The sequence below is a fragment of the Hypanus sabinus genome, chromosome 10 (genome assembly GCF_030144855.1).
Source record: "Hypanus sabinus isolate sHypSab1 chromosome 10, sHypSab1.hap1, whole genome shotgun sequence".
NCBI classification, from domain to species: Eukaryota; Metazoa; Chordata; class Chondrichthyes; order Myliobatiformes; family Dasyatidae; genus Hypanus; species Hypanus sabinus.
Window position 1 is genome coordinate 57569219 of NC_082715.1, and position 13574 is coordinate 57582792.

Here is a 13574-nt window from a genome sequence, read left to right on the forward strand (position 1 = left end):
CACAAGACCACAGTCTCTGAGCCCATCTGCTTGGTGGCTCAGAGGGTCCAATAACAGGCTAAGAGCTGTCTTTCAAAAGTGGTATATCTGGTTGCGCCCCAGGAAGGGACTTAGTCCAAAACCCCAAGGGGACTTGATGTCCTTACATTAGCTGAGACAGACTCCAACCATTTGAAAGGTGGCAGTGACCTGCAGTTCAAAAAGTACTCCATATTGTCTTGGGGCCAGGGGGAGGGCCTGTGCAGCAGCTTATTTGGCTGTCTCAAAGGTGGCATGCTGATCAGGACCCCACTAGAAAGGAGTCTTTTTTTTCCATGATAGCTGAGATAATCTTAGTATCATCATTAGTGGGGAATATGTTGTTGCCAATACCGAAGTAGCCCCACAAATGCTGGGCCTCTTTAGAACTGGAGACCGTTGCTTGCAGTATTTTTTGTTTGACCTTTGCTGTTATTTCCTGTTTGTCCAGAATACCATTGTATTCCCAGGAACAAAACCTTCTTGCTGGGGCTCTTAATCTTTTCGGGATTAATTGTCCATCCTCTCATCCTCAGGAAGGTAACTCCCTTGTCTAATGCCTCCCCCACTGTCATTGCTTCCAAGTTATCCTGGATATAGGTTCACAGATTTGGTGAGTGAGACAGAAGACACTGATTATGATTAAACATATTAATCATTCATTTACAGGCAGTAAAAGATTCAACCAAGCATCCAAAGTCTCCCAAGTTGCACAAACTACAAAACTAAATATTCAACAAACAGATACTTAGCTAACAGTGTGGCTGGGCCTTAAGTCTGGAACATACCTTCCCAATGGTTCTTCAGCACTGGCCATGACCTCAGTATGAAACGTGCTTGGGGATAAAAGGAGAGAGGCCATGACTTCCGCACATGCTGTTCTTGTACCCCTGATGTGCCTGAAACCAGACACCAGTGCCATGGCGTGCAGGTTAACCAATGGGACAGAATGGCTGCAACCTTTAAACATGCCAATCAATGACCGACACGGCAGAAGCAACTTTTTAGCGGCAAATAAGCCATACAGGACAGCCACAGTGAGGGATGGGGAATGCTTGTAAATTGCCTAAGGTCTGTCATTCACCATGATCCATCCCTCTTCCTTACTGGCCACCTTGGGCTGTTTTAGGAGTATGATGTTGTCTGAATAACCCCTTCCTTCATCAGTGCTTCCAACTTTTATGCCATCTGAGATGTGGTACTGCTTGATGTTCACCAGCAGCTGGAAGCGGGATTACGAGGGGCTTCCACTTGATCATCTCACCAATACCATTCCTCAAGCCCACCCTAAAAGTAAACAACCCCTATTGGTCTGCAGCGACCAACCTTTCAGCACATTTATACCCAAATGCACTTGGGGGATGGTGCAATGCTGTTCTGAGCCAATACCTGCCCTTACTGTAACCACATGGGCCAGAATGAGTGACCCTCCCAGTCCTATCATCAGCTGGGGACCTCTTTACCTGTTGGGGTACCTGGCATAATAGTGTTCCAATTGGTGCCATCCATCATTGTATGTTTTCTTTTCCCAAATGTACTGTAAGGCCTTGAGTCCTTTGGCTGGGAAAGGGTTACTGAGCATATACACTGGGTTCCCTGGCCACACCCCTACAGAAGTGGGGCGAGAAGGTGCCACCCGCTGTTGGAGTCTTGCTGCTGCAAGTCCCGAAGGACTTTCTGTAGTACCTTAAGGGTGGAAACAAGGAACAATCCTTCTCCTCATTGGTTTGAAATCAGCCCCCTTGTCTCCTCAAACCCACGCCCCCTACCCCGCAACTCATCTCCCATCTTATTTTGACAGTGGTCTTTCCATAAAGCATACAAGACAGCGGTGGTGGATATATCATCCATCTGTTCCTTTGAGGTGTCCACCTTGAGCAGGGCTAAGAACATCTTTTCTTTCTTTTTAAATCTTTTTATTAATTTTTAAGCAAACATAAATGAAACATGAATACAAAGTGTTTGAGAGTACATAATTGATAGTTTAAGTAAACATTCAAATATATAATAATAAATATATATAGCCTCCCAAACTCATAGTATTTATGAACAAAAGAAACAAAAAGAAAAAAAAACCCCAAAAAAAGAGAAGAAAAAAAAACACTAACCAACATGGGCCGTTGCATAATGTTAAGTACGTACAGTAGTGCCAATAACTCCGAACCTCCATCCAAATAATTAAGGTTAATAAAAGTAAGGTTTAGGAAAAGACAATTTAATTCATATGAAAATGTTGAATAAATGGTCTCCAAGTTTCTTCATATTTAACTGAAGGATCAAAAACAACACTTCTAATTTTTTCTAAGCTCTAACAAGAGATAGTTTGAGAAAACCACTGAAATATAGTTGGAGGATTAATTTCTTTCCAATTCAATAAAATAGATCTTCTAGCCATTTATGTGACAAATGATTGCATTTGTTGAGATGAAGAGGATAAACGACTATTATCCACCATTGGTAAACCAAAAATTGCAGTAAAGGGATGTGGTTGGAAATTGATATTCAGAGCATTTGAAATAATACTGAAAATATCTTGCCAATGAGGCAACATCAGAATGACATCTGTCACAGGTTGGATTAACATGAGAATAAAATTGAGCAAGTTTATCCTTAGACATATGAGCTCTATGTACAACCTTAAATTGTATTCGAGCATGTTTAACACAAATAGAGGACGAATTGACTAATAGTAAAATTTTCTCCCACTGCTCAGTGGATATAAGACAATGAAGTTCTTCCCATTCCTTCTTAATTTTCTCTGATACATCTGGCTGTATTTTCATGATCATATTATAAATGACAGCTACTAAACCCTTTTGACAAGGATTCAGGGCTAAAATTTTATCCGTAATGTCCAATGGACATAGTTTCGGAAAAGACTGTAACTCATTATACAAAAAATTTCTAATTTGCAAATATCTAAAAAAAAAAATGGGTTTTAGGTAAATTATATTTATTAGATAGCTGTTCAAAGGACATAACACTATCATCCATAAACGAGGGCTGAAAGAAATTGTTAGATATTATAGGGCATGATAAAATAAACTTATTCAAACCAAAAAATTTACGAAATTGAAACCAAATTCGCAATGTGTATTTGACTATAGGATTAGTTATTTGTTTATTCAATTTAGATAAAGAAAAAGGAAGTGAAAATCCTAAGATTGAAAACAATGAAAAGTCTTGTACAGATTTACATTCCAAATTTACCCATTGTGGGCAAGCAGCTGTAATCAATTCTTGTCTAAAATATTAAATATCGTATATTAACTGCCCAATGGTAAAATCTCAAGTTTGGCAAAGCCAAACCACCCTCCTTCTTAGGCTTCTGTAAATATTTTTTGCCTAGTCTAGGATTTTTATTCTGCCACAGATAAGAAGATATTTTGGAGTCAATAATATCAAAAAAAGATTTAGGAATAAAAATTGGTAATGCTTGAAATAAATATAAGCATTTGGGTAATACCATCATCTTAATAGCATTAATTCTACCAACCAATGACAAAGATAGTGGAGACCACCTGATAGCAAGTTGCTTAATCTGGTCAATTAAGGGTAAAAAGTTAGCTTTAAATAAATCTTTGTTTTTCAGTAATTTTAATACCTAAATAAGTAAAATAATCTGTAATAACCTTAAATGGTAAATATTTATAAATTGGAACTTGCATATTTAATGGAAATAATTCACTGTTATTCAAATTTAATTTATAACCAGAAAAGTTACTAAACTGAGCAAGCAAGGACGAAATAGCAGGAATAGATCTTTCAGGGTCAGATATGTATAATAACAAATCATCAGCATATAATGATAACTTATACATCCCCTCCCCACGAGTAATACCCAAAATATTAGGTGATTCACGAATGGCTATAGCCAAAGGTTCTAAAGCAATGTCAAATAGTAAAGGACTTAAAGGACAACCTTGCCTTGTACCACGGAATAACTGAAAAACAGGAGATCTTTGATTATTGGTAAAAACCAAAGCCAAGGGTTTATGGTATATTAATTTAATCCATGATATAAATTTTGAACTAAAATTAAAATGCTGCAACGTATTAAATAAATATGGTCATTCAACTCTATCAAATGCTTTTTCAGCATCTAAAGAAATGACACATTCTGGTATTTTGGGTGAAGGAGTATAAATAATATTAATTAATTTTCTAATGTTAAAAGATGAATAGCGATTTTTAATAAATCCGGTCTGATCTTCAGAAATGGTTCGAGGTAATATATTTTCTAATCTAGTAGCCAAAATTTTACTAAAAATCTTAAAATCCGTATTCAGCAAGGATATAGGCCGATAGGATGCACATTCAATAGAGTCTTTATCTTTTTTAAGAATTAAAGAAATAGAAGCTTCATAAAAAGATTGTGGCAATTTGCCTATAATTAACGCATCTTTAAAAAGCCAAGGAGAAAGTATAGAAGAAAAAGATTTTTAAAATTCTGCAGAATAACCATCTGGACCAGAAGCTTTACCGGAATTCATTGAAAAAGTAGCCTTTTTATTTCAGTTTCTGTGATAGGTGTATCTAAGAATACACTATCCTCTACTGTTAATTTTGGAATATTCAATTTCCTTAAAAATCATTTATTATAGAAGAATCCTCAGCAAATTCTGATTGATATACGGAATTATAAAAACCTTGAAAGGCTTTATTTATCTCTTTATGGTCAATCGTCAAAGTGCTATCTTGTTTACAAATTCTAGTAATCTGTCGTTTAGCCGAAGCAGTTTTCAATTGATTAGCCAATAATTTACCAGACTTATCTCCATATACATAAAACTGGGTTCTAGATTTAAATAACTGATTTTCAATCGAAGAGGATAATAACAAACAATGCTCCATTTGAAGTTCCACTCTTTCTTTATAGAGTTCTTTGCTGGGGGTCACTGAATAAATCTTATCAATTGCTTTGATTTTATCAACCAATGTTATTATTTTAGAATTAGTCTGTTTCCTAACTCCAGCCGAGTATGAAATAATCTGTCCACGAATAAATGCTTTAAAAGTGTCCCATAAAATTTCACTAGAGATCTCTGCTGTAGAATTCAAATCAATTTGTTGTTTGATAAAATTGACAAAGTCTAAGTCCTGCAATAAAATAGAGTTGAACCTCCAAAATTTAGCATTAATAGATGAATTCATTATCTTAATAAATAACTTCAAAGGTGCATGATCAGAAATGGTAATAGTCATATTTACAATCGATAACATCTGTAAGTAAACGGTGATCAATGAAAAAGTAATCAATTCTTGAATAATTGTGATAAACATGAGAAAAATATGAAAAAAGTGTATACAAAATCTCCACCCATTATCTGTCTGTACTGATTCAAATTGGGAAAGGATGTAAATAGACACTTTTCAAAAATTGCTGAATCAGTCATAAAGGAGTTGATAAGAGAGGCCGATTTATTCGGAAGAACTTGGGTGGGCTTGGATCTATCCATCGAAGGGTTTAAACAACAGTTTAAATCTTATAAACTAATTATTACAGTAGTCAACCCGATAAAATGTTATTCTTCCAGAAAACTTTGAGCATCCGCTGGAGATTTAAACAGCCGATAAGTTCCGTCTTCGAGAGAAACTCTCAAATGTGCTGGAAATAACAATGCTTGCTTGTAGCCTTTCTGATGAATTTCCGACATGACCGATTTAAAAGCCATTCTTGCCCTTAAAACTTCGGGACTGTAGTCTTCCAGAATACGGAATTTAAAATCTTGAAAGCTGAACATACCCTTTTTCCGTGCTGCCCGAATCAGACGCTCTTTGGTATGAGGATAATGGATCCGGAGAATTACTTGTCGCGGTTTCAAATTTGAATCTGAATGAAAACGAGAAATGCGATGTGCACGGTCGATTATTAGAGGGGAATCCAGTACTTCTGAGCCAAAGACATCCATTAAAAATTAGGAGATAAAAACAGTGAGATCGCCATTCTCAAATTTTTCCGGAATCCCAATTAACCGAAGATTTTGTCTTCGAGAGCGGTTTCAAGATCAGTAATTTTAGACTTATAATGATCCATCTGTTGAGAAGTCGAAGTTTGCTGTTGTTGCAAAGTTTCAATTACACGATCTCTCTTACGAGCGGCTTCTTCAAGAACTAAAATACTTGCTTGTTTTTGTGACTCCAGTGTAAGTGCTTGAAGTTTTACGTCAAACGCCTTTAAAATTTCATCAAACGTAGAAAGCTTTGCGGTTAATTTACTCTCCAGTTTTCCAAGTCTGTCATCCATAAGATTCGCAATTGCTTCTGAAGTTACCGGTTCTTTCGTCTGTTTCGATTCCTTTGCTTTAGACATTTCAGCGAGTTGAAAATGATTCAAACAGTTGAAAAAAATTTTATATGTTTAAACCCCTTTAGAATAGGTATAAAAAGATCAATTAGGGGTGTTTGTAGGTTTAAAAAAAAGTGAAAGGTTTGGAGCAAAGCCTAAAATCGCTTCACTCCGTAAGCACCATCTTGAGACCTCCAAGAACATCTTACAGGTCAGGCAGGTTGGCCTGATCTCCCCCCCCCCCCCCTCCCCTTTTCTGCTTTTTTTTTCTGCTTTCTTATCTTCTTCACCTAACTACAAGCTCCACTTACATGTTCCAAACTCTCTAAGAGCCCGATTGGCTATCCTACAGCTATTGCCATAGTCCTCCCTTCTGCCTGCCCTGAAATGTGAAGTATTATTTTCTTCAGATGTGGGGCTGCCGTTTTTCCCAGGTACCCTACCATGATCGAGATGAACTTTCGATCCTCTGGCAGGCAGTCCTCACCCTTATAAATCCCAATATTCAGGGCCCACTGACAAAGAGCCTTAGTCCCCTCCTCCACTGTGCTGCACTCCTCCAGATTTTAAATCCCAATCTAATAGGGAGTGTTGCTCAACCTTTACTGCGAAGACCTTTCCTCTCTGAGCATCCCCTATCGGGCATTGTTGATCCCATTGTTTGATAATGATCCTCCCAAGCTACCCATTTTGGTTGGATAAGATCATTCCTGCCCCCCATGTCCTTAACAACCACTCTGCTAATAGTTCTTTCTTCCCCCCCCCCCCCCCCCCACCCTTTTCAGTCTGTACTGATACCCTGGCTCCACTAATTCCTTTGAATAGTCCTTTAGTCACTACCAGGGTAATCACCATTTTGGGCCACCACTCCATTCTTCCTCCAGATGGATGACAAGAGGTGTGGGATTGTGCAAGGAGACTCCACAAGTTGAGGGGTACTTGGAGAGGGAGATTGGTCAGACTGTTTCTCTGGATGTAGTAATCCTAGTTGGCTGTGCTTTCAGTGGCTTTGGGGAGTGGTGGTGGTGTGTACGAAGGACGGTGACATTCCATTCTCTCTTCCTGATCCTTGCCATCAAACCAAATATCACCAGACCTACTCTGGGTCCTATTGCCAATTAGCCCTTTACACCGTTTCCTGCTGCTGGACTTGGGCGACGTTGACACTCTTGCTCACTCTCTTGAGCCCAGATCTGCACTGACTGGCGGCCTTCATCATAGTCATGCAGTGCTGATTCCGTATCTCCATCTTGTGTTTAAGATTCTCATCTTTCCAAAAGATTATCTTGTTTATGATGGCTTCTAGTGGCCAAAAAGTTCCTTTCTAGCTCCCCCCTCTTTCTAAGGAACCTTTAACCCTTTAGTATCGACACAAGATGATGTCCCATCTTTATCCTTTGGGGATCCAGCTTGTCTCTCCAATCCATCAAAACACCATAGTCCACCATGCTGCCAAATCCTGCAGAGTTATTGGTGCACTTGCCAGATCCTTAGTCAACTACTGCAAAATGTTTTGTTGCCACCAAAGGTGGCTCAGATAAGGCAGAAAGATTCAAACTCCAATTATTTACTTAAAACTGCAAAATTTAGTTTACTAGGACAAAATACTTGTATAGCTATGCGCGGGCCCCTATCATTGCAGCACACCTTCTGTTTTGCCAGCCCTCAGTGCCGTTCATGACCAGCCCAAAGAACCTCAAAGAACTAACCCTGAGCCCCCCCCCCGAAAACTCTGCTTTTAGACCCTTTCCAGTGATATGAAATGATACAATAAGTGAACCAATACCAGCTCAAACCACCAAGCAAGAACCAATCATCACTTGTCGCCACCCTTCACAAGTCCCACCAGTTTCATGGGGAGACCCTCGACAATTCGACAACGCAAAGATTAGCCTTTTACAATACACTGACTTTGACTGGTCAGTTCAGGTTTCAGCTGTCAAAATCAACAATTCGTCTCCCACCACTCCCAACAGATGCTGTTCAACTTGCTGAATAACTTGCTGAATTTCTTCAGCAGATCATTGATCCAAATTCTTGCATCAGCTTACTCTTGTATTTCTGTATTAAGGCTTATGTTCTTTGTGTACTTTATGATATTATGTGCTGCTTGTCCTCATCCTTCACCGTAGGATGTAAATGACATGTATATGTTTTTTTAAGAGTAGTTCTAGAGCTGTAGATTAGAATGCTCCAAACATGGAGCTAACCTTCTAAGTCTAGTTGTTAATGAAAATAACAGAAGGAATTGAGACTGAAACACAAATCGGTTACTTTATCATGGTTTGATTTATCATCTTACAAATGGTTGAATATTATTCGAGCATTTAATGCAGCAAATGTAGATCACCTTTTCACATTGGAGAAATTTGGTAAATAAAACTAAGGTTTTATCCAATTAATGCATGTACTATTCTTGATGTACATACTATTTATTGTGCTTTTAATTATAGGATTGATGGCTTGCCTTCTATTTCTGCGTTAAAGTTCAAAGGAGCATTACACATGGTTGTTGGCACTACCACGGGTCAGGTGTGTATCAGTGTTCAAAATAAGTGCTTTCCTCATTAGATCTTTCTAAATTAATATATATAGACTTGTCATGCTGTAGAATGTGCAATTTCATTCAGGAGGATTGATTATTTTTTGGAAATTGTTTACTTGTACCCACCGAAAGAGGACATTCACCTGATTGGTTCCATGCCAGTGCAGCAAATTAACACTTTTAGTCATAGTCTCTATGACACCAGGTAGACAATCTCTGAAGAGTATTTGTAATGGCTGGGGTCACCTGTCTTGTAAAGACACTGCCCAGAAGGCAACTGCAAACAACTTCTGTAGAAAAATTTGCCGAGATCAATCAAGTTCATGGAGACCATGATCACCCAGCTGTGACATGGTAGATAGTGATGATGATGCCTCTATGAATCTGACCATGAGAATTTACAATTGCAATTGACCAGTATCACTCTGAATATATTTACTGGTGCTACAAGACCAGCTCAAGGACGAGGAATTTTGCAGACATTTGGCATTTTCTGACATCATTCATTGAAGCAAGATTGAGTACGCTCCACTTGCTTTGATGAGTGCAGTTGCAGCAAGATTTAAGAAATGCAGTACCCACCAGAACAAAGCAAAGTATCCAGCAACTGAACTACACACTTTCCATCACTGACTCACTATTGCAGTATGCATCATCTCCATAATGCATAGTAGTTACTCACTTTAGGTTGCTCCAGTGGCATCTGCCAAATCTGTGATGTCTACCTCAGAAAAAAGACTGTGGGAGCACAACCATTGCAAGTTTCCCTCCAGGTTACATACTTTCTAAGCATAAAATTTGTTACTTCCTTTGCTCAATCTAAGTCATTAACTTCACTACCCAACAGCATTTGGGAGTAGTTTTGCCAGACAGTGAAACTTACTGTGGCTCAAGATGGTAAATCACCATCATCTTCTGCAGGGGATATTGGCAAAACCCTTTCCAAGGATGCTAATATCTTGAAAAATCAATTGAGAATTGGCTGAGCAGAGAAATCAATAACAATGATGTTTTCCCAAAAGATATCGTTAAATTAATGAAAGATTTTGATCAAGTGGATACAGACAATGTTTGCAGCCAGTAATATGAGATGGTTACTAAAGGAAATCGTAAAAAATAAATTATAATTAAAGTGTTGTGATGTGGAACTCTTTTGCCTAGATTGATTGAGATGCATTGTAGTGGATGTCCATTGTGTCCAACGATGACAGGAAACCTGTGCAGGAGAGTTTTTAAACTGGAAGAGTGGTTGCATTGAGGCAGTTTCACCCACTCAACCTCAGAATTCTGTGTCCAGTGTGTCAACGAGCATCACAAACTGGGGTGTTCCTTTTTGCAGTGGATGACCATGACTTGTCATGCCTTTCACTCTCCATGGAGTGTGTAATACCACCTTCCTGGCCGTTAGATCTCAGTGTTGATCTCATTTTCCCAGTCCACTGGAGCTGACTTTGCTTGCTGGGACAGGCATGTCCCTATCCCACCAGGATATGGCTATTCTCAACACAGCAGGTGACAGATGAGTGTCCAATGGGGACCAAAAAGAGTCAGCTGCCCTGGAATGGACACGATAAGCCCCTTCTCCAGAGGCGCCACCCTCGCTGGACAGCCCATGCATCTCAGAGAGATGCATTGTACAAATGTATTAAAGGGGGACTAGGCAATCAAGCATGGAAATAGAGAGTAATGTTGATTTGAAGGAGCCTCAAGTAGAACATAAATGCTGTCACGAATTCTACAGTATGGTCTCTTTGGCGTATGATGTTGTGCTAAACTATATTAGCCAACTCCACAATCGATCTCATCCTTCCTTCTACACAACCTATAACCCATCATTTTCTTACATCATGTGCCTGTCAAAGACTCTCTTAAATATCCGATTGTATCAGCCTCTACAAACACCCCTGACATTGCATTCAAGGCAACTACCACACTCTAATTAAAACACAAATCTACCTCTGATATTTCCCCTAAACTTTTCTCCACTCACCTTAAAAAGATGTTCACTGGTATTGGCCTATGCCACTCTGGAAAAAGGCATTTACTGTCCACTCTATCTGTGCCCCTCATAATCTTATACACCGTTATCAATCTCATCCTCCTTTGCTTCAATGAAAAAGCCCTAGCTCACTCAACCTTTCCTCATAAGACATGTTCTCTAATCCAGGCAACACCCTGGTAAATCTTTGCACCTTCTCTAAAGCTTCTGCATCCTCGTAGAGTTGCAACATTAGCTTGCAGTTCCTGAACTCAATCCAATGCATAATGAGGGACAGCATACCGTATGTTTTCTTTACCACCTTATCAGCTTGCATAGCAACTTTGAGGAGTCTGTGGGATTGGGCCTGTGAGCCCTCTGTTCCTCCATAATACTAAGAATCCTGACATTAATGTTGCACTTTGCCTTCAAATTTGACCTTCCAAAGTGTATCACTTAACATTTTTCCAGATTCAACTAGACATCAATTTATTTTATCACCAAAAGCTCAATCAGGATTATGGGGCATGACCCACCCCTCACAAAGTCACTGTCTATGCCTAATAAAACTACACTTCTACAAGTTCTCTTAAGTCCCTTTTCTAAGAATCATCTTCATTAGTTTGCCCACCACTATAAGACTCACTGGTCTGTAATTTCCAGGATTATCTCCATTACTTTTCTTAAAGGAACAACAATTGCCATCATCCAGGACCTCTGGTACTACTGCTGTGACCAGGAAGGATGCTAAGATCATTGTCAACACCTCAGCACTCTCTTCCCTTGCTTCCATAGTAATGTGTTGTATCCATTTCGGCCCCAGTAACTAATGTTTTTCAGAACAGTGCCCCTTTCTTAAGCTTGGTGTGCTCCTACAATTTTTTTTTTGTTTTACACTGTTTTCATATTTGTTAAAAGTTTCTCCCTGGTGAGCACTAAAACAAGGTATTCATAAAGAACCTACCCTCAGTCTAGTCATCCTCCTGCTCTTTATGTACACTTAGAATGCCTTGGGGTTTTCCTTAATCTTACTTGTCAAAGCCTTCACGTGTCACCGTCTAGCGCTGCTAAGTCTCTTGAACTTCTTCCCAGCTAGCTTATAACTCTCGAGCCCTGTCTAATTGGTTAAACTGAATGTCCTTTTCCTGTGTGATATATCCGTGTGTGTGTATATATATAAATAAAATATCAATTAAAAGAATGAGTTTTCTTAACTTCTGGTAACATTATCATGATATTCCATTCTGAGTAGTTTGTGGCTGCTTACCATTTACCATAAGATACAGGAACAGAATTAAAACATTTGGGCCATCATGTCTACAATGCCATTTCATCATGGCTAATCCATTTTCCCCCTCAGCCCCAATCATCTACCTTCTTTCCATTTCCTTCATGCCCTGACAAACCAAGAATCTAAACAGACCCAATGACTTGGCCTCCACAGCCACCTGTGACAGCAAATTCCAGATTCATCACCCTCTGAGTAAAGAAATTACCCATCTCTGTTCTATAAGGACACTCCTCTATTCTGAGGCTGCCTTCTGGTCTTAGGCTCCCCATCCATAGGAAGTATGCTATCCATATTACTGTGTCGAGGCCTTTTAACACTCAATTAGGTCACCCCTTGTTCTTCTGAATTCCACTGAGTAGAGGCCTAAAACAGTCAAACATATAAGCCTTTTAATCCCAGAATGGTTTTCATGAACTTCCTTTGAACCCTCTCCAATGTCAACACATTCTTCCTTAAATAAGGAGTCCAAAACTGCTCATAGTACTCCAAGTGAGGCCTCACTGGTGCTTTAGAAAGCCTCAACATTATATCCTTGCTTTTATATTCTAGTCTCTCGAAATGAATGCTAACCTCGCAGTTTCCTTCCTCACCATCGGCTCAACCTGCAAATTAACCTTTAAGGAATCCTGCACAGGAACTCCTAAGTCCCTTTTCACCTTAGATTTTTGTATTTTTCTCTCCTTTTAGAAAATAATTTACCCTTTTATTTCTTCTACCAAAGTGCATGTCCATACACTTCCCAACACTGTATTCCATCTCCTGCTACTTTGTTTATTTTCCTAATCTTAGTCCTTCTGTAGCCTCTCTACTTCCTATAAAACTAACTGCGCCTCTGCCTATCTTTGTATCATCCTCGAACTTGACGCACAGCCATCAATTCTGTCATCCAAGTCATTGACATATAACTTTAAAAGTATTGTTCTCAACACAGACCCCTATGGAACTCCACTAGTCACTGGCAGCTAACCAGAATAGGCTCCTTTTATTTCCACCCTTTGCCTGTAATCAAATGCGTTTCATAGATATGAGCTTCATTTGCATTTTAGAGAATGATGTCATGCATTTGATTTTCATGACATATTAATCAAAATCCACTTTATTAATTTTTCAACAAAAGGTTTTGTTATATGATCTTCGCTCAAATCGTCCACTGATCATCAAGGACCATCGCTATGGGCTGCCAATTAAGTCAGTTGAATTCCAGGATCAGCTGGATTTGGTAATTTCAGCAGATTCGAGGATTGTAAAAATGTGGAATCATAATACGGTAGGTATTGAATGATATGGTAATACACTAATGCAGAAATTAATTTTATGCATATCTTGCAGCCAGAAATACCTTGGTTGCAGTTTTTTATGTTCTACCTATTTGATTTTCTCAGTATCTGAGGAACCATAGTCCAAGTTTAAGTGCAGTGGCAGTTGTAATTTAATAGTTAATGAAATTTGTGTT

General features: G+C 38.9%; 1 protein-coding gene across 1 annotated transcript in view; it reads left to right on the forward strand.

Moving 5' to 3' along the window:
• Positions 1-13574, forward strand: part of nol10 (nucleolar protein 10) — a 117240-nt gene that overhangs the window by 60961 nt on the left and 42705 nt on the right. Inside the window, exons 10-11 of the mRNA XM_059981885.1 lie at positions 8761-8839; positions 13239-13388. Of these exons, the coding sequence (XP_059837868.1) occupies positions 8761-8839; positions 13239-13388 (229 nt within the window). The remainder of the gene's footprint in view (positions 1-8760; positions 8840-13238; positions 13389-13574) is intronic.